The sequence below is a fragment of the Centroberyx gerrardi genome, chromosome 5 (genome assembly GCF_048128805.1).
Source record: "Centroberyx gerrardi isolate f3 chromosome 5, fCenGer3.hap1.cur.20231027, whole genome shotgun sequence".
NCBI lineage: Eukaryota > Metazoa > Chordata > Actinopteri > Beryciformes > Berycidae > Centroberyx > Centroberyx gerrardi.
The window spans coordinates 15,841,303-15,863,737 of record NC_136001.1 but is presented as its reverse complement, the minus strand read 5'-3'; the positions used below and the strand labels follow the sequence as shown (position 1 = coordinate 15,863,737).

At 41.9% G+C, this 22,435-nt stretch overlaps 1 protein-coding gene across 14 annotated transcripts in view; it reads right to left on the bottom strand.

Annotated features, from left to right (window-relative positions):
- Nucleotides 1-12,654: 12,654 nt before the first annotated feature.
- Nucleotides 12,655-22,435, bottom strand: part of atp2b2 (ATPase plasma membrane Ca2+ transporting 2) — a 63,748-nt gene continuing 53,967 nt past the window's right edge. For 8 of the 14 annotated variants that reach the window (XM_071897787.1, XM_071897789.1, XM_071897792.1 and 5 more), the window contains 9 exons: nucleotides 21,227-21,406; nucleotides 20,985-21,072; nucleotides 20,556-20,662; nucleotides 19,733-19,924; nucleotides 18,817-19,030; nucleotides 18,250-18,461; nucleotides 18,037-18,144; nucleotides 17,537-17,719; nucleotides 12,655-12,966 (listed from right to left, as the gene is read on the bottom strand). In XM_071897787.1, coding sequence (XP_071753888.1) covers nucleotides 12,655-12,966; nucleotides 17,537-17,719; nucleotides 18,037-18,144; nucleotides 18,250-18,461; nucleotides 18,817-19,030; nucleotides 19,733-19,924; nucleotides 20,556-20,662; nucleotides 20,985-21,072; nucleotides 21,227-21,406 — 1,596 coding nt within the window. Of the gene's footprint in view, nucleotides 12,967-16,338; nucleotides 16,432-17,536; nucleotides 17,720-18,036; nucleotides 18,145-18,249; nucleotides 18,462-18,816; nucleotides 19,031-19,732; nucleotides 19,925-20,555; nucleotides 20,663-20,984; nucleotides 21,073-21,226; nucleotides 21,407-22,435 lie in introns of all 14 variants that reach the window. The other 6 variants (XM_078283391.1, XM_071897786.1, XM_078283390.1 and 3 more) reach the window with 2 other exon arrangements.

Here is a 22,435-nt window from a genome sequence, read left to right as displayed (position 1 = left end):
TGGAAACAGAGCCTGAAGTCATTTATAAATGAACGTTAGCACAGCGTGAGCAGTAGCAACAGACATGAAAGCAGTAAGTGTCTAAACTGTTGTGGAGAAAGCTGCTCACTTGCTGATTTAGTTTGGTTTATTCAAGCAGTCAACTTAGCCAGTTTGTTCTGTTGTCACAGTTGTTGACAAAATACCTCTGACTTTTTGCACTCGGCGGTTACACTGATGAGACTTTTACTGAGCTGTGGCTGAGGGGGTAGACAAGATAAAACAAAAGAAAAGGCTTGACATAACATATATCACTTTTGACTGTGCCGTATAGAAGCCGGGTCTGTATAAGCATGCAAAACAGCCTGTTTGAAAGTCATGGGGGGTAGAGAGAGACCCTGTTTACACTTGGTTTTAAAATGTGTCTTGGGCGATCGGGTCACAAGTGGACAGCGCTAAATACAAGTGTAAACGACCACCAAGACGCATTGTGATCCGATCACTCAAACCACTTGCCGAGGTGGTCAGGGACGCATTTGACCACATATCTTTTGTAGTGTAAACGTTAATGCGTCCTGATGCGTCCCCGACAAGGACGTAACAGGAAAATATGTCATCGACGTGGTGGTTGTTTTGGTGACAGCGCGCCAACAGTCCTGTCAATCTCAACAGTTGGAATAGCTCGTACATGTATATTAGTTCTTGAAACGTTGTTTTCTTAGCTAGCCCGTGCTAAACAAATCTGGCGCTAGTCTGGCAACAGACTGACGTAATAACTGTGCGCGGGGCCTTTGACCTTCTAGCGGAAGTGACGTAGGCAGTAACGACATCTGAACACAAGTGGTCAGCTGGACACCTTGGAGATGCATGATAAACAGGTGTAAACGGCGATGTGTCTCGGCTGTCCACTTGTGATCCAATCGCCCAAGACACATTTTAAAACCAAGTGTAAACAGGGTCGGAGAGAGATCAGATAGTCTAAAACAAGGGCAAGCAAAACAATAAGCAGGAAGCGGTTGTGGAGGATAATGAACTGTTCTCACTATTAGAGATGTAGCCATTGTAGACTTTTCACTTTTTACTGCAGGGGCTGAATGCAACAGCGAATGCCGATACTTTTTTCTATTTCCCCGAAAGGAAATAATAGAATATTCACACTTCTTCCCCATTTTGGCTGTCTGAAAGCACCAGAAATTACCTGTTTTATGGTATATGATACACTGCAGTGGCCACTGAAGCAGTAATGTACGATAGATGCATGAATCTCTACAATGGCTACCATTTTGTGTGTGGAAGACAGAAAGAAAACAAGCACAGATCCTGTATAGACCCACGGCGCGTGTTCAATTCAATGCACTGAAGCATCATGACACGGTTATCGGTTAAATAATTCCACGTCACTTAGATACCACAGGTAACAACGTTACCTAACGTCAAAGTTTATAGGGCAACGAAAGACGTGGATGTATGTAAATGAACAGCAGAATGGGGCTCGGTTAGCCCCAAAGGGACGCTAGATGGGTATGTCTTTACTAGCGTCCCAAAGATCTTTATCCATCTCACCGTTAACGAGAACTTCATTTAGCGATGCCTTCCAACGCCGGTTCCTTACCACGGTGAAGTTAGTAGAAGCTTGTGCCCGGTTGCACAAAAACAAAAGTTTTATACCTTAAGTTCTCTTTAAGGTTCACCTTAAACTCAAGTGAGTTGCACAAAACCCACTTATCTCCCCCCTCAGGGAATATCCTTAGATAAATCTGCAGATAAGGAAAGATCCTTAAGTCATCCTTATATTATTGCTGATGGGTTGCACTTAAGGGAATTTCCTTTTCTTAAATGTTAAGGGGCCTCCCATGGTCTCTTAAGTATTTGTGCCATTTTTATATTTTATATTGCATTATTTTGAAATTAATTAATATTACAGTCAAAGAAAATGATGTTTTATGTGTAGGAGACTTAGGCTGGCTAGCCAAATATGCTTCCAAGGTTCTTGTTGGCAAGATTGAAATCCACCAAGCTAGCAGCTTGTTCAATGCATTTTCCCACTAGCTAGCTTGCAGCCAGTCCGTTTCTAGTACACAAAAATGATACATAGTCTGCATGAAATAAGTATCTATGACATGGTTTGGTGTCACAGAAATGTAGACTTTGATGAAATTGCAAGGGGAGTTGTGAGTTCTGTAGATGTTTCAAAATAATAGCGATCTCTGCCGAGCCTCTGCAGATCGCGCAGAGCGGTTGCCACGGTAACGAGGGACTCAACTGGTTGTTACAGCTGAAACTACTGTAAAACACTAAATACAAGCCCTTAGCTGAAGAGATAATTTTAGGGGCTTCATGCAACGCTCCAAAAGAAACCCCTGGCCTCAGAGAATTATTTGCCTAAAGGGACAAACTTAAAGGACCAATTTGCCAATTTTCAACCTTATCTCTATCTATCCGAATTCGGGATACAGTGTGAACAACAACAACAGTTTTTTTTAATGTTCTCTGTTGTGTCTCTGGGGCGCAGCTTCAAAATCTGTTGTACTTCCGTGAACCAGTGACATCATTGGTTCTCGGAAGAACAACAGATCTTGAAGCTGTGCCGGCTCGCATGGCTGTTATTCGAACTACAGATTGTACTTACTCATTTTTGTATGCCCGCATCCACGGACAGTCGGATCGAGAGCCATACGAGTTTCTGCCGGCAAATGAACGGGGAGCTCTCGGTGCAGGCAACATGGAAGGAAGGTAAACATTGTTCATTTGCATATACTACCGACATTGTAATGATACAAAGCTGGTTGAAAATCGGCAAAGTGTTCCTTTAAGTTTGACACCTAAAGTTTTTCATGCAACTGGGCACTCAGATACTCACTGGTTGATGCGCCTTTTAAACGTCAAAAGCTCCGTGTCTTTGGTGGCTCAAACTTAAATTGAGTGTCCTTGGGCTTAGTATCATGTACACGCCACCATAAAAGTTTAAATAAAGTCCTCCGCTTTCACAAAATACAGCTTTTTGGAGCCGGAAGCTATAGCTACTGCTACCACGCTGATGACGTCGACTGCACGCACAGGTTGCGTTAGCGTCATCAGCGTGGTGATGCAACATCTCACTAAGCGTTCCCTGACTGACTGACTGACTAAATGACTGACTGAATGACTGACTGACTGACCTGAATTTAGCTTGTGATGCCCTCGGCTGCGCCATGGGAAAAACAGACCGAGAGGTATGTGGATAGACAGACAGACAGAGGTGTAGAGAGAAGGGATACAGGACACACAAGGGAATTAGGTCAAAGTAGATGGCGTGGGGGATGCGGGGCAGAATAGATGGAGTTGTGTAAAGTGAAAGGAAAATTGTGATGCATGTTGCACATCAGGCTCATTCTTAATTCATGACCAAATATTGACCTATCTTTAACCCTGGTCAAGATAACCATTTAGTAAAAGGGGCTACAGTACGTACACATGCACACATACACATCTACACATGCACGCACACACATACACACACACGCACACACAGGACTGAGTAGCATTTCTCATACGCTCCAAGTAGGCAGTCAATCATAAAAAGTCAATAGTTTGCTGCTTCTCTGAGAAAATCTTTGAGGTTCCACATGGTCAAACTATAATCAACTCATGACTCCATTTTCATTACAGAAATGCCAAACGTAGACTATATTGTCAATATTGATAAATGTTATGCTCTGACAGTCACTCACTTCAGTCTAAATGCTTCACGAACAGCAAGGTGATAATTTGATGTAAGCCCCCCCGCCTCATTTCTCATGGGAGAATGATATTATAACTGATGTGCAATTAGACGTTCAGCCATTCTTAGTTCTGTCTGTCTTCATGCTCACCTGCCAGACAGTCTTTTGATGCATGACCTATTAGTACTTCCTGGTGTGAAATGAACCATGGGTAATGAAGACAAACTGGAGATATTGCACTATTGTTGGCTGGTGGTCTCTCTGTGTCTGTGTTTCTCTCTCTCTCCCTCTCCATTATAATCCATCCACCTCCTCCTCCTCTTCGTGTCATCCTTCCCTCTAGATTGAATGTTGATCAGTCTGGGAAATGTGACACCCCGCGTCTTCCTCTGAATTTGTCATTTCACTTATCGCAGGCTGACATCTCAGCACTGACACAATGAGAGGCGAATGGGGCTATTATACCTATGAGGTTTAGAGGTGGGACAGTAATCAGAAACCTGTCCATCGCCTGTCACAGGGAAATTGAGTGTGATTGTGTGTCTGTGTGTGTGAGACAGAAAGAGAGCACGCTAGCAAACATGTTTGTGTGTGAGTGTGTGCCTTCCCCCAGCTATGCATCTTGAATTCAGGAAGACTTCAAGATCTTTATCACCAGGAGTTTGATGAACAATGTCTGAAGATACCAACCAGATTCCCTGTGCACCAGTGCAGTTTAATCACGTGCCATCGAAGCACAAGAGTATGCAGGTTTTCATTTCAACCAATCGCTATGACAGCTGATTTCACTAATTAGTCCCTCCCTTTCTGGTTGGAGGTGTGCTAATTGGTGAAATCAGCTTGTTTGGAATGAAAACCAGATTGTTTCAGATAAGTTTGTCACATGCAAAGTCAATTTGAAATTGATAGTAAAATAAAAGTTTTTGTGGGGACTCTGACTCCAGCAGAAGAAATCAGGGAGTGCAATTGAGGCCACTTTCAACTTTCCTCATACCCCTTCCCCACTCTCTCACTTTTAAAGATGAATACCACTGAATTTCAGCTTTGAAATGTCTTCACAGGCAGTTTTGTCCCACCCATCCACTCTCCAATGCCACACCTATGTCCACTGAAAATGAACTCGAAAAGATGACTGCAATGGTATCAGGACTCTTTTCTGGGGAACACTGCACAGTTTGTGGTTCACAACTTACAGCTACAAAATCAGTCTACAAAACACAGCGCAAGAACATTAAAGATCGGGGCCTTTTAATGACATCAGATATTAGCATTTTTGGTTCTCATCTAAAATGATAGGATAAGTCTCCCTAAAGTGTCAAGGATTCCTTAACCATGAAACTTAAAAGTGATAGAAGATATCAATTTGAATACCCGCAACATCAACATGTCTTTTAATGCTGGTGTAGTCACTACTGTCTATCATGCTCAAGATATGATTGGAGGAGATGCAAGGAGATGGTCCCTTTATTAGCACATTAAAGCAGTGAACAATATACTGAAGAGGAAATTTTAGGGGAATGTAAGATTTACCTGTCTACTATCCATTCAGATGAAACAAATCACCCACTTTCTAAAATACTGGTATAGGCACAGATGACCCCTACTGGTTACTTTCTTCATTGCAACCCCCCCCTCCCCAACCCCTCTATAAGATTCCAATAAAGTCTTTGTAGTCTTTGTATGTTTTATTCTCCTTGAATGACCCTTCCCTCAATGCACTCAATAGAGAGAGCTTAACACCGTCTGAAATAACCAACAACCCTGTACAGCTCGGCTACAATGGATCTAAAAGCTCACAACTGTGTATGCACTCTAACACTAAAACACATGACACAATATTGTACCTTTTGTGACTAGGGTTGTATTTTTTTGCCAAAAACGCACAGTCCTGGTGCCAACAAGTGAAGCGTTATATCTTTTTGCCTTACATTCTAAGAGCACAGAGTATTTACACACCTGAGATGTAGCAAGTCACCACATATCACCTCTGCTTTGTATCAGCCAACAACGTAGCTGTAGTGCAATGAATGCAACGTGTGTGTGTGTGTTTTCCCATGTCATTACCACAGCCCCATCCCCCCCAACAGGAACCATAGTCTCCCCTTATCCCATTAAGACAATTGCCAAGACTGGCTTTCGTGCACGTGTGTGCACGCATGCAGACACACACACACACACACACACACACACACACACACACCGACACACACACACACACACACACACAGACACACAGACACACAATATACGGACAAATGCACACAAATATACCCACACATACACACACTGGGCAGAGAAAGAGTAATTTCAAAATCAATCCTTTTGAAGAAAAAAAGAGTGAAAAAAGAGAGCCCCAAAACCTCCACCAGTGTTGGCTGATTGTAAAGGACTGTCAGTTACTGCAGGCTTCTATTGGGCCAAAGGGAAGCAGCAGGATTCAACTTGGGGCCCAATAAAGGGCTATTCTTCCTGGAAATCAGCCCCTGCACATGGACTTGAATGCACTCGGCGCTAATCTTCCAGGCTGTGGGAGCCCACTCTATATTCACAGGCTGTGCCACCCCACCAGGCACAGCCCCGCATGCTGATGCCATTACACATTCCAGGCTAGGGCTAAGGCTAACACAGGGTTAATGCTGAAATCTTCCTGACATAAGCTGGTCATTGTTAGTCTATTTGATTTGTCTGTCTGACTGCTGCTGCTGCCTTTCTCTCTCTGTGTCTATTAGATATTAATTTGAGCCAGTATTTATGTTTGCATCTGTTTATATCTGTTTCAGTTTTTGACCTGTCAAGTAAACCTGTCATTCAATGATGTTTGTTTATATAAACAACCATGATGAAAGCTCCACTCAACTTAGACAATTGGGTTAAAAGTCACATTCTTACCTGTTTCTTTACCATGTGGGTAAAGCTCGCAATGAATGGCAATTATCATAATTACAACCTGATAGAGATAAACTGAAAAAATATATAATAATCATTACATAATGTTTAACATGTGCTTATGGCAAGGGCATTCACAGTAGCCTTTCAGTTACACCAGCACAAGAACAAACAGAGGCTCAATGGGCTCAACAAAAGGCCATTGTTATAACCTGCATCTTTCACAAATTAAAGACAATACTGTATGTAAATGTACACATAATAGATATAGTTACAGTACATATTAGATCCAGTGTGAAGCAATTGCAGAGATGCTGTTGGGCTATTTCTGTATTAGAGGCATGTTCATTTGTCTGTCCTGTCCTTGTTTGGTGGGCCCATGTCATCATTCTTCATCTCAATGACTGAGAAACACACTTATGTGCACATACCCCCCCTCCAAACACACACACACACACACACACACACACACACACACACACTGCCCAGTCCGGGCTGTAGCTAATGCTGGTGGAGGTTAATCCTGTGAAGCGTGACAGTCATCCCTATCTTTCGACCTGCAGACAAACACTATTCATCATCATCATACACTGACCCCGTTTTGACTGCCTCATTAACAATGTTGTGAACCTAAATCTATTTCTATTCAACCTGTGTTTAACCAGGCAGTGGCCAATTAATAACCCACAACTTATTTTCCTGCGATGGTGCTGCAAATAAATGTATGAATGAATGCTGTTATAGCTTGTGATAATCCTGCATTTTTACTATGGCAAATGCAGCCTGGACTAGGATTTCTCAACCATACAGTACTCTTCATCTCTACACTAACAGAGGAAAGGAAGATGTGTCATTACCTGGAGACTTTTTTCTCACTTATCTTTGTAATTAGACTGTCTTCTTTTATCAGTGTCTGATAACCCTGCTAATTGTAATTGGGCATAAACTGTACAGGCTAAACTAACAGGATTTATTTGACCTATATAGTAATCTCCATATTAAACAGGTCTACAGTTAGGCAATGATTGTGGATTCTTCATTAGCAATGGCTCTATTATAGATAAGAATCCTTTCTTATCCATAATAATCCTGTTGATTCTGTCTTAATAATAGCATAGACTAGAGGTTCCCAAACCTTTTTGAATTTTGAAGCCTTTTGTCCTAAGGAACTATCTATGGAGATTTTTGTAGTTAATACATTCAGTATAGAATGACATAACCGTCTCTACTTTGGGTGGGGTGACAACTGTGGGCAGAGTGAAATCTATGGTCAGTCATCCTTACACATTTTTCTCATTGTGCTAACTTCTAGCGAGTTAAATTATAGTGAAATGAAACCCTTTCTTGTTTTGCTGAACCTGAGGGGTCTCCAGACCTGATTTTCAGAATTTTCAGAATAGGAAGATTGAATTGCAGTGAGTTTTGCCTTATAAGAGATGGTCAAGACAGGCCAGCTGAAAGATGAAGATGAGAAGCTTGATCATTACCAGGGTTTAACAGGAACATGGGTTTGTCTTCAAATGTCTCCAGTCAAATACTGCCCTCCAGTGGAGTGCAGTGCACATTTTTGCAAAACATTTTTCATGACCTTTCTATTATACGACCCCACCCTCCCAACCACCCATCAATCATCTATTCATTGACCCACTAATCTGTTCAACCACCCCCTGCCCACGCATCTCTCCAGTTATCTATCCCAGGGGTCTCAAATCATGTGCCATGAAGGGTTGAGAGTCTGCAGGTTTTCCCCTCCAACCAAACACTACACCAGATGATTTCACTGATTAGCGCCCCTTCAACCAGAGAGGAGGAAGTAATCAGTGAAATCATCTGGTGTAGTGTTTGGTTGGAACGAAAACCTGCATTCTCTCGGTCTTCTATTCACATGGTTTGAGACCTTTATCCATCCATTCATCCATTCTATCTCTGTCTCCCTGGGGAAAACAGAATGGTTTTGTCCTAATTTTTGGAATGTATAGTTGGCTCATGATCCCCCCCCCCGCCCCCCCCCCCCCACACACACACACACACACACACACACAAACGTGGGTAGGACCAGTTCTGTACTAGCCTTCTTTAGCATGTTGCAGGCATCAGCAATGCAAGCACTGAGGAGAAATTTGCCATGTTGATCATATTGCTCTGCCCCCTCCCTAGCACCTCAGATGAGTTGGCTGCAAATATGTGACAACCACAGAATTCTTATGGTCACAACGCCTTGAATAATGTCACTATGACGAGATGCCCAACATGCTAAAATCAAGGTAGAATAAAGGAAAAAGTTACTTAGCAACAGCCACGGAGCAGAATTGTGTCAATAGCTCAATTTGACAACGAAACTGTAAACATACCTGAGACACTATTAGAGAAACAATCAAAGTCATACACATCACTGGTTGGGGAAGTACAACCAATCAGAACAGGACATGTCACACGGGCCAGGACACACCAATCTGGGTCATGCTGCTCTGGGAGATTTATTTAGTGCTTTTTCATTTTTTGTTTTATTATGTTTTTCACTTGCGCTCCTGTCAGGAGTGTGGTAAATGGGACAGTCAAGCAGCAAGAGTCACAGTTCATCATCATTGTCATCATCATCGTTATCATCATCATCATCAGTATCATCATCATCATCATCACCGCCACCACCTTCATCATCATCCTCTTCATAGTATTATCATTATCATAATTTTCATAATCATATAACTTTTTTCCTCAAGCTAGAAAATAATTTACATCACATTGTTTTACTGACTTTTGAGACCACAAACATTCCGGCAACACACTCTAGGATAAGGGTGGGTAACAATCAGAAAAGCATGACGTTTTGCATAGTATTAAATGAACAAAGACATTGAGTTCTTTATTTACAATTATTGTATAGATAAAAAAAATATCATAAAAACAAGATGAATGAACACTTAATCACTTACCCATAAATGGCTAAGAATGCCAAAAGTTATCTGTTGGCATTTCTCTTTTTCTTTGTTCCACAAACTGCATGCTGCTAAATACAGTACATCGAGGCAGGTGAGAGTATATTGCAAGAAGTATCATTGATATCATTATTATCATCATCGTCAGCATCATCATCATCATCTCTATCATCACCATCATCATCGTTGTCATCATCATTATCGTCATCAACATAATTATTGGTTGTCATTTTGATGTAATCACGGTGTTTGACGTGTGCCTGACAGGAGCTGCGATTGGTTACATACAGCCAAACAGCTGCGTTGGCAGTATGACTTGTGGTGCATGATGGTAGGTGTAGTCAGGAGGAGTTCCTGTTTCACACCGGTCCGCATGGAGTTTCTGTCCTCAATAGACTCATTGCTCTATTTACAAAGAATACTCTTAACTTGGTGTCTCTGCATCCTCTTAAAGCTGAATGTCCTCCTGGATGTAAAAGTGGTTTGAGAATGTTGGCTGAAGTCTTTTTTTTTTTTTTTTGGAAAATGTTTTGTTGTTGTTGTTGTTGTTTTTTTGCTTTTTGTTGTTTTTTTTGTTGTTTTTTACAGAGAAACAAAGAAATTGTCAAGTTAAAACATTTTAAAGGAAAAAAATCAACAGCTTCTAAGCAGAATATCAGAATCCAGACTGTATTTCAACTTAAATAAAAGAGATTTTATTCAAATGGTCCATGTTGCTTTTTCAACACGCCTGAGCTGACTGGTAAAGCTTGTGCACCCTCTCCAAATGGACAGATCGACTGGGAAATGACAGAGGAGGAGGATATAAAAAAAGATAGAACTGCTTGGATAAATGATTGTATATACTGTGTGTAGTATTGTATACGATTTTTAAAAGTAGAAAAGTCTTCAATTGGTTCAAGTTGCATAATGAGCCTATCACGTCATGCTGGCCACTGACTCCAATTACAATTAATTATAGAAATAACAACGATAGTACAGGGTAGTTAAGTGGCCTTGTCCTTCTGGGTGCAGTAAGACTGGGTAAATGTGCCTTCTGTATGTAGCTTCTCTCTGGTAATGTCTGGTTGGTCAAAGCACAATAAATAGATTACAACTAGTGAGTACAGTTGAGATGCTAGAGTACTGTATATTCTGTGACGGCAGGAAGACAAGCTTGGTTAAAACACACAAAAGCACATCTAGAATTACACCACAGAGTTTTTCATTCATAACCAGATAGTGCAGAAAAGGATCATCTTTTTTATATAGAAAAAGAGTCAAAGCAACATTCCATTTTTGTTGTCATTTTTTTTTTCTATTTTGTCTTTTTTTAGATGTTCAAAATGCCAACAGCTTTGTGGGGCTGTATGTTTCTCTCTTTTAGAAGAAGAGAAAAAAATTAAACCAAAAAAAAAAAAAGAAAAAAGAAACAAAAAACAAACAAAACAAAACAAAAAAAACAATCAACACAATATATCCCAAAAATTTCAACACAAATGTTTGATTTTCATACAGATAAGCCAAATATAACTTAGTTTGCAAATTTCTAATATGACTCGATTGCAGCCTTTGATGGTCACACGTATCTTAAAACATCAAGTCCTTTGAACAAGCAGATTTATCTAGAACACAGTTCACTGTAAAGGTCCTGATATCAGCCTTTGACTCAAGCCCTGACCCCAGGCCAGAGCTGAAGCACAGAATAAAAAAAACAGAAAGGAGAGAAAAAGTAGTGAAAGAAAGAATGAAATATACCCCCTCTGTCACAAAAAGAAGGCCTCCGTTTGGAAAACCAAAGGCAAGCCGCTCCAACTTGATCCCAACAATCATATAGAATAATACTAAGATTCCACATTTACTAGGTATCCCATTATATTTTGGTTTCTTTTTGTTTGTTAATCCTCTAAAAATATCTACAGTATTTGACAAGATAGCAGGCAAGTTCCAGCACATGGTTTTTCAGTAATAACACACCAATAGAGCTCTGGTCCATCTAAGCACATCTGAGCTGTGAGCTTCTCCACCCCCTTTCTAGAAACCAGGAAGTATATCTCTACGAGGTTGTAAACAAATTACATTCTCTTTAAGACATAAATAAGTCAAAGTATTTTGAGCCATTGAAGCAGGAACAAGGCAACATGCCGACAAACAAAGATAAACTCTCTCTAAATATATTTATATATATTTATAGAATATATCCCATAAATGCTATCATCATCATTATTATTATGGGTTCCTCTTTTCCGACAGGTGCAAAACTACTGTGCAAGTTGAGCCCTACCACCTCAATACACATTTCCTTTTATGGATGAAATAAATCTTTACAGTTGGGTACATGTACATGCCACACAGAGGGAACTCGCAGGCCAGGAACTCAGAGAAGCTGTCTTTAAAATAGCAGTCCGCCACATGGCCTAGCCCATCAAAACCAAAGAATTCCAATAAAATTAAAACCCTTTTAAATAAAAACTTGGGTAATGTACATTCATGCAGGAGCAATAATAATAATAACAATAATAATAATAATCATAATCAGAATAATAACAATGTTTTTCAATTTAATTTAAACTATTATCAATATTGACAATGTTATTGTTGAGGAGGGGGAGTGTAAGGGGAGTTAAAAGTCTGTCCTGTTTTTTGATTTACTCCTCGGCAATTTCTCCCTCCTCATCGTCCTCCTCCTCTTCCTCGCTCTGCTGCCACTAACGACACAGTCCATACATATGTCCAGTCAGTGGCACGCGTATACATGCTCACACACATATAGTCACACACACCACCACCGCCACCATACACACACAACCACAAAAGCAGCATGGCTGTGTAGGTTTTGTGGTTTTGTTGCGCTTTTTTGATTGTAAATAGTATTTTTTTTTCCACCTTGTCATATTACTTTTTGATTCTCTCCATTCAGAGGAGTGGAGAGCTTGAAAAGCTCAAGGATAGGGGATGGATGGACATTTTGCCATGGGGCCAGTCCTGGGTGGGTGGATGGGAGGCTGGAAGATGAGGACTGAAGTGGAGGGGATAGAGGTTTGGGGCGATCAGGTTAAGAGTTAAGGTTACAGTTAAAGGTCTAGGGGATCGGAGGAAGTGCCCCCAGACTGCAAGTTAGAGGTTAAGGATAGGAAAAACATTAGCGGTTAGGGCTGCGGTTAGGGTTAGGGTTAGAGGCTGGTCTCCAGGCTGTGCAGAGGGCTCGCGGGGCTGGAGGAGGCAGCTGATTTACTGGTGTCGATGGTTAGATTGATGCCGCTGTCGATGGCGTTGTTGTTCTTGTTGGGGGACGAGGGCTGGCTGGAGTACTTCCTCCTCCTCCGGGCAGAATCCTCGTCCGTGTCGTCGATGAGGGGGATGTTGGGCGTGGAGTCTTCTATCCTAAACTCGGGGTGCGTCATGAAGTTGTGGATGGATGTTCTGGAATCGGGTTTTTCCAGGCCTTCGTAGAGGGAGCTACGGAATGCATTCACAACACGGATCTGTCGTAAAAGGGAGGAAAGAGAAGGAAAGAATGAGCGATCGTGTTAGAGACAGGATGGAAGGGTTGGAGGGGCCCTTGGGATGAGAGAAAAGAGGGGGGAGAGAGGAAGGGGCAGAGGGGAAGGAAGGAAGGAACCTCTCATTTGAGGAGGGAGATTGAAAGGGGAAGAGGGGAAGAAGGAGAAGAAGGTGAAGGAAGAGCGGCAGGAGAGAAGGCAACTGCAGTCTGTGTTCTGCTTTCACAAGATGACTACAGTTCACAACTCACTCAATTGGCGTGCATTAAGAAAAACCGTGAGAAACACAATCATAAAAAACCACAACAAAAAAAAAGGTCAAAATCATACGTTTCAAGAAAATAAATACCAATGCAACACAAACGCTCGTTGTAAGTATACGCTTTAGTCCAATGTGCTGTATACCTAGAAACAAGCCACGTTAATAAATGGAATGCTCACAGAAAAATTAAATGAGAATAACACATGCAAGTTTAAAGAGGTCTGGTGGACGAGGTCAGTAAAAAGGAAGGAGGTTAGATCTGAGAGATCCAATCAGGTGGTTTAAACTTCAGAGGGTACCAGAGCACGGTCTGGGACAATATTCACACAGACTCTGAATGGATCACACACGTACACACACAGAGAGCACAGGGTGGGTAAAGCATGGTCCCAAACAGGGCAATGGAGACAGTCAAACTCAAGTCTGGATTTGACACAGGCATTTTAGTGTACACCTGTATTTTAGTAACAAAACAACACAACAAAAAAAAAACAAGTGGCATTTAGACCACAAGCTTACAGCAGATGAGATATGTTGAACACGTAAACAAGAGGTAAACACAAATTACATGCAACAAGACAACAGGACAGTGGTGATGAGCTGGTGATGGCTGGAGAGGACACAGGCACACAGACTTGCTGAGACAAAACGTATGGAAGAGAATAATGAAAATAAAGAGTATTATTGTCAGAGGTCTGACGGTCAAAGCACGTTCTCAACTCCATGCACATCTAAGTAAACACTCAAGTATAGGCCCCAAAGAACTATGTGACCCTTCAGTGAGAAAATACAATGTTCAATCAGTTCCTTCAGTTATTAGAATATGGGAAAGCATTTTTTTTTTTTAGCCAAAATCCCGAGGTCTATGTGTAAAATATCATCAGATGTTGGAATTTGGAATCTACACCTGATTGGATTCCTTTGTTTTGCATTTTGGTAGGAATCCTTTGATGCCTAAAAAAAATCTTACTCAATTTTTACACAAAATTTCACTGTCATCAATTGGCAAGAAGTGTATCATATCATTGAGGTTGGGTCTAAAATGTTGATGTTGACAATACTGAACTATTTCTGATAAGTTATTTATGTATTACTTAAATCTTTTATCTTGTTATTAAGCCAAAACTTAGCATTAAGTGAAAACATGATTAATCAACCATAAAATGATCAAATCACTCATTATAAGTTTGCCTATGTGGTTCAACATTTTATCCTCATCCTACAGAATTACATGGCCTAACAACTATTGAAAATTAAGTGAAGATGCAATAACTGTCTTAAAATGTTTCCAGATGTTTTATTTCCAATGTTTTAATTTCAATGTGCAAAAATGTATTAATGAGCAGACACGTAAATATTTTTAATCCAAATTGTTTCCCAAACTGGCCCAAAATGGTTTCTACTGGTACTGGCAGTTTGCACTCATAAGTAATACCCACTTGTACTTGTATTATTATATACAACAATTAATAATAATTAGTTAGGCATTGTTATTATGCTCTCTAGAGCAATGTTTTGCTGATTAACTACTACAATTACTACAATAGGGTATGTTGACAGTGCAGAAAAATGTCAAAAAAATGTCAATGTCTTTCAAAAGTATGGTCATATAGTATTACTGCTACTGTAATATGGGAGGATTTTGAAACACAAAACAAACAAAAATCAAAAAAACAAAAAAAAAATTGGAGGGGCCTATCTGGATGAGGGCATGTGACAAGATGTCTGACAAATAACATTGATGGGGTGCCAGAGAAGGAAGGGAGGGGGTGCATTTACGGTGCTGCTGCTGCAGAAGGTCTACATCTGTAACTATGGCAACGAGACAGTCAACTACACCAACAGCATGAAGCAACGAGACGGGATGGATTATTGGAATTGCTTTATGGTGATTCTCCTGTCCCCTCCATTCCTCTCCCCGCACCCTAAACAGGGTTGTGCATCTTACTTTCATCAAACAGATCACGCAAAGACTAAATGGAGACAGAGAGAAAGACAGAGCGGAAGAGAGAGAGGGAGAGAGAGAGAGATACAGAGAGAGAGAGAGGGAGAGAGAGGGAGAGGGAGAGAGGTGGCGATGGACTACAGCAGTAAGTAGAGAGAGAGTCCCCACTCATAGGTCATCTCTAGCTGTGACAAAATGTCATGGTGGATTTTAGTTGCATCATTTGGTATCCCCATTTGAAATAGAATGGACGCTTGCTAGAAAACTTGCAAAGTGGCCATAGTGTGGTTCTTTGGCCCACATAGCCTCTTTCATTCCTTGTTGTCTTTGGAGATGATCTGTCAGTTGGAGAATATATAAAACAACAGCCCTATCAAACCCATCTAGGCCGATGGTGAAGTCCAGTTTACCCTGGCCCAGGCAAGCCTTCCCTGCATCTGGTTACCATGGCTGTACAGTGTGACTCAATTCAGCTCAATTCAGTGTGATTTGACTCAACAGTAACAAACTGACACGGTACAAAATAAGAGAACATTGTGGCTTATACTTGAATGTTTACCCAGTCCTTTAGTGAGTTGGTTGGAATTAGTTCACATCGATTTCTGTCAAGACATAAAAATGGAGGGATTGGAGGATGGGATGGAGGGGGGGATGAGGAGAGGGAGACAAACTCACAACCTGAAATGTCACGCCGTGGGTATCACCCTTAGTCCTGCGCTCCTAGCACTCTGGGGAAACAAACACACATTCACCAATGAGAGGACAGTACACCCAAGCGTGGGAGGAGTTATCAAGATGAATTTGAAATCCAGTATGAACAGCAAAAAAGACAGAAAGAGAGGAAATGAAAAAGCAGATAGCCAGAGAGAAAAAAAGAAGAATCTTCAGATATGCCAACCCCAGCATACACACAGTGGCGGTGGTTTATAATAAACCACACCATGTGAGGAGAAAAAATAACTTTGTCAGCTTTGTTTTATCAATTCATGACGGGGTGGCATCCCTGAAGTACAGAGAGCAGAGAAGCAGACTGACAGAGTTCTGACTCACGGCCAGTAGTGGGAGGAGCAGTAGCAGCAGTAGTGCTTGTAGGAGAGGAAAGGGCATTGGACAAGGACACGTGACTAGGACTAGAAACATTGGTTACATCCTGGTTCTGGCTGGTGGTGGATGATTGGCGTCTCAGAGCCCCCGCCCCCTGAAAGGACGTGCCACTCTTGAAGGTGTTGACTACTTCGATCTGTGGAAGGAGAGCGGGACAGAAGAGGACAAATGGCTGCTCAGAGAGACAGACACCAATGGCAACACAGGTTGACTGGCTGGGTGATTTTGGTGGTAAGGGAGTACAAAGTATAGGGATGTGTCTCAATCATGACACGATGGGGGGGGGGACAGCTAAAGGTCAGGGTGTAGTTTCCCCTCAACAAAATGGTTAAATGTATTTAAGTCAAACAGCTGACTAGCCAATGAAGGTAAAGTTTTATGAGATAGAGATGCAGCCATTTAAATGTTGTGGCATCTTGCCTCAGCGTACTTCAATAAATACCAATTGGCAGCCTCTCTAGCCAGTCCAGCAGCATGCTATAATCTACCCGCACTGTCTCTGTATTTGTTTGGCTGCCTCTGTATGGTGCTGGTCCATGGTACTATGTCGTGGGATAGCTTCACCCTGGACCATCAGTGACACATGGGTGAGATGAAATCATTAGACACCCAACTCCAATCCAAGAGGTGAAACTGTCTCGAATATCACAGTGACAACGGTCTGGAAAGTTCATCAGAGTGCGCTCCAGCCAGTAACTATTTCCAGTTGTGTTAAACCCCGGGGTTTGAGTGGTGATCTTCCACAGGTCCACGTTGATATTCACGTCACTCCAGCATGCAAGAGGTGCATCTTCATGTACCTGAGCAGGTCACCTTAAGATAAAACAACTTTAAAACTGTTACTGACTACCACAGACACCCCTGCATGTAACGGCATCATCTAACATTTCGTCTCAAGTGTAAGCATGGCAAAGTCTGAGGAGCAGCCACTTCCCAAACTGAAAATTGATTATTTGACAAAGACAGACATACAGCATCACAAAAAGCCATGTCAAAATCAAAACAATATATCCGTATACGTGGTCGCAAGTGAAATTTCACCTTACCAGTGTTCATTCCTACTTAATGAGCTACACCAAAACCTCTCAATTCTATTATAAAGGAATGATACATGGGTTTTTTTGTTTTTGTTTTAGTTCTCAAGTGTCTATCGTGTCAGCTTCTTCCACACCCGCTCTAAACAGTTGGCTCCAGTAGAAATAAAATCCCTGTTTGGACCCGTGCCCTTCCCATGTTCTCACCTGAGTCTGGATGCGGTTGAGTCCTCTGAACCAGAGGATCTGTCCTCTCCTCAGCTCCCTTTCTGCGTGGTCGATCTCCTCATTGTCTTCGTTCACGTCCTCTTCTGGTAGCTCATCTTTCTGACTTAACTGTCCCGCCCCCCGCAGGAAACGCAACCTGCTATTGGGTATGGTGGCTATCACCTGACCCACAGAGAAGACAGAACATTGGCTCAAAAAGTGAGTTAAAAAGTACACAGCAGAGTTAGAAAGAGAGAGAGGGGGGGGGGGGGGGTAGAGAGAGAAAGAGAGAGAGACAAAACACTAGAGAAAGCTAGAATGAAAGCAAAAAAACAAGCAAGAGAGGAAAAAAGAAAAATGATGACAGATAGACAGACAGACAGATAGATAGATAGATAGATAGACCGACAGATAGACAGACAGACAGACAGACAGACAGACAGATAGATAGATAGACCGACAGATAGACCGACAGACAGATAGATGGATGTGTATATTACCTGGCCCCAGACTAGCTCTCCCAGCCCCAGGAAAACACACCACATCCACTTTTCCAGGTCCAGAGGCTGACAGCTGAATGGCTTCCCTCCAAACTGCACAATAACAATCTATACAAACCAAGCACAAGTCAGTCTTATAAAGTAAGCAAGACTTATAAAAAAGTATACTAAAAAAAAAGAATTCATAAATTGAACAGATTTGTATCTGCTTACCTGGACAGCGAAGGTGCCAAATACGATGGAGCAGAAGATGGGGTTCCTGAAAATGCCGTCAAAGACGTTCCTCTCTCCGTGGATTTTGCGGGCATTTATCTCGTTGAAGAGCTGCATCATGACGAAGGTGTTGAAGATGATGGTGTAGTGCTCAGATGGAGGCGAGTGGAGAGGAGCGTCACGGCCGCTGTCAATGTCAAAGATCTGCTCACCTGCAGGCGGAAAAAATAAGCCACTTCAGTTGATTGGATGATTGGATGAACTTGGATGATCAATGATCTTCTTATCAATATATTGGTTTCCCAGTGTGTCTTGGGTACATTCATTGTATATATAAAGTACACATACTCTGACTATAAATATATATATGAGGTATGGAGTAAAGCAAGTCAGACTCCAACAGCAGCTCTCTTTATGTGACTTTGATAACTGGTGTGCCTTGAACATTTTGGCTCTTTCAGAAGTGTGCTGCATCGTTAAAAAGCAGAACTACTGGAGTACAATAGAATAAAAGCACAGTACAATAAAGCGAAGCAAACTCAGGCAAAGCAAAAGTACGGCGCGTACCAACAAAGAGCAGCGTGAAGATGATAACTAGCTGGTAGACTCCGTGTCCGAGGATGTTCTTTGTCATGGTGCTGGAGATGAGGGGCTTGTTGCGGCCGTACGGCTTCCTCCTCAGCAAAGACTCTGTGGGAGGCTCCGTCGCCAGAGCCAGGGACGCAAAGGTATCCATGATCAGGTTCACCCAGAGCATCTGCACTGCCTTCAGGGGAGAGTCCTGGGGAAAAGCAAATATCATTGGATTTAAAACCCCCTAACTCCAACACACGCACATACACATCTACAGTAACATGCATCTAATCTATAGCCAAACTGGGATATTAGGAATTGGGGAAAGAAAATCTCAAATTATAATCATTTTATCTCGGAAAAATGCCATTTGAATTGAATGTTGGGTAACACTTTATATTAGGGAACACATGCATTTTAGTAGTGTATTGGTTCATTATTAGTCATTACAAACCACTTATTAGCACCTTATTCTGCACTATTGTATTCTACAAGTATAGCCCATTAACTATGGGTTTTCCCTCAATAGCCTCCTAATTAGTGTTTATAGCAAGTTGTTGCACATGAATTGGGCTCTTAGTATGCTTTGCTCAGTTTGGGGCTTATAAGGCGCTAGTATCACATATTATTGAGGGAAATCATTAAACTATTGAGGGAAAACACATACCGTAGTTAATAGTTAATATGTGTTCCCTAATCTAAAGTGTTACCAAATGTTCTTGTTCAATGTTGTTGACTTGATTATTATACTTTATCCTTGTTTTTTGTTTTTTTCTATATCATAAGACCAACATGGGTGATGTGCATACACATACAATCACATGTGCACACACACACACACACACACACACACACACACACACACACATACACACACCATTATGCACACACACATACATGTCCTTCTGACCTGTGTGATGCAGGCACCGGTGAAAGCCACTATGACGGCCACAACGTTGACAGTGAGCTGGAACTGGAGAAACTTGGAGATGCTGTCGTAGACGTTCCTTCCCCACATCACCGCCTTGACGATGCTGCTGAAGTTATCATCAGTCAGAATGATGTCTGACGCCTCCTTAGCCACATCTGTACCGGCAATACCCTGGAAGAGCACAGAGAGAGGCCATCAGTATGAGATTAGGGTATAATATTCCACAGTCCGCAGCCTAGGTCTACCCGTATAGCTGCCATCATGTTAAAAAATATTATTTTAGCTACTCATGAAGTTATTCTGTTAGTTCTTTCATATCTCTCTCCCTCTCTCTCTCTCTTTCTCTCTCTCTCTCTCTCCCTCTCTCACACACACGCACACACTAGCGAGCCTTACTGAAATAGATAACACAAAAAAGTAATTTTAACTCTGAAGGTTGAATCTGGTGAGGGGAATGGAAACAGAGAAGGGAGAGCAACAGTCAAAGAACCAAGAGGAAATGTACACTATCAACAAGAACAAAAACAGCAAATGTTAACAAAATTAAATAAAACACTGCTTTTTGATTTGAGGAATTTGTACTGTATTCATCTAAATAGTTTGCTGCAGGGAGATTGTGTGGCCATAGAAATCCACTAGGGGGAGCTCCTGATCTGTACAGCTGGAGGCAGAGTGTCTGAGAAGAGGACAGTAACACTGCAGATGCAAAGAAGAAAGCTATCTGTAAATGCTGAGTAAGAAGAAAGAAAGAAAGAAAGAAAGAAAGAAAGAAAGAAAGAAAATTAAAAAGAGGGCTGCTTACCATGGCGAAGCCGACATCAGCCTTCTTTAGGGCAGGTCCATCATTGGTCCCATCTCCTGTCACTGCCACCACCTGCCTCTGATCTACCATGGTGCTGTCAATGATACCTGTCACATGCACACACACACACACACACACACACACACACACACACACACACACACACACACACACACACATACGCAGCAACACACAAGCACACACATTGAATATAACAGCTGCATGAGGGTATGTAACACCGACTCCATTTTATTTATTTTTTCAGTAAAATATGATACACTTGATCATGATAATATCAGCTCTTTAGAGCCTGTGGCAAACCTATGAAAATTACAGGAAGTGCTTGATATATGTGTGCATGGGTGTGTTGGAGTACAATGCCCAAACAAGTTCAGTTTCACTTCAGGAAGCAGAAAGCAGAAAGCTCACCTTTGACAAGAGTGTGTTTGTCGGTTGGGGAGGACCTGGCCAGGACTCGGAGTTTAGGCCAAACCTTGTCGATACGCTCCTGCTCCACCTGAACACACACACACACACACACAAACAGATACACAAACAGAAGGACAGATGGTCATGGTTTAGGCTTAGAGAGACGTTTCTGCAGAAGAAGAAGCACCCACCGCTCGACTCTCCCCCCCCACCCTCTCACTCTCTCGCTCACTCTCACTTACCTCTCCCTTCTCGTTGCGGATCCTCCTGTTGAACTCTTTGCCGTCGATGCAGAGGAAGTCCTCCCCGGGGTGGATGATCCCACACTTGATAGCGATGGCCCTGGCTGTGTTTATGTTGTCTCCCGTCACCATGCGCACCGTGATGCCCGCACGCTGGCACTTCTGGATGGCGTCGGGCACCTAAGGAGGCGCAAAATGATTTGGTACTGCACACATGCATTTATGTAGATTTAATCAACAACTGATTGGTGCAGTGAGTCTCAACCTTTTTCATATCAAAGACCCCTAATTTAGTTCACATTAGAACCACAGACGCCCATTTGATGAAATTGTGTCTCTTGGACCCAAATCTGAAAATATTTTTATTGTCAGATATGATTTTGTCCAGAATTCCATGATTATCTGTATTGTAGGTAGAGAGATAACAGTGAAACTATGATCAAAATAGCCATTCTTCTACATTGTCTAATTGTGTAATGTAAATGTAAATCTTGTAAGTGAAATAATGCTTAAGTTTAACAATTCATCAGTTTGCTGGGGACCCCCTGGAACCCCCTCAAGGACCCCTGGTGGTCCCTGGACCCCACGTTGAGAACCACTGGATTAGTGCACACATGCGGTACATGTGCATGTCCATCAGCCAAAATACACACACACACGCACACACACAAATATACATGAAAATCTGATTCCATCATATTCCTACAAAGTTGCCATCACTGCCACCAAAACTTTTGGATTAAACTAAATGATATTTTGCCTCCCTAATCTGTTTTCTAATAACGGGATGTATAATATGTATAGTAAAACATCTTATCTGAGCTGTTTCCCCCCAGACAGTGCTATTAGATTATCTGGGAGATAGATGGATTGATCCGTGGTAGAACAAGCTAGCGGAAGCAGAGCATTAATTCAGAACGCGGTCTCCTTCCTGGCAAAGGTCAATGTGGGCGAGCACTGCTCTCCAAACCCACACATTTACTTATGTGTGCATACACACTCACAGTAACACACATTCATTTGCGCACACACACATACACCGGGCAGGCAGTAGTGCACTCACACTCACACACACACACAGGCAGAAATGCGCATACACTCACACATACACAGACCCATGGGCACAAAAATGCATATTGCACATATATACATACATATAGGAGCCTAACATGCCTGCACCCCCCCCACACACACACACACATACAGTAC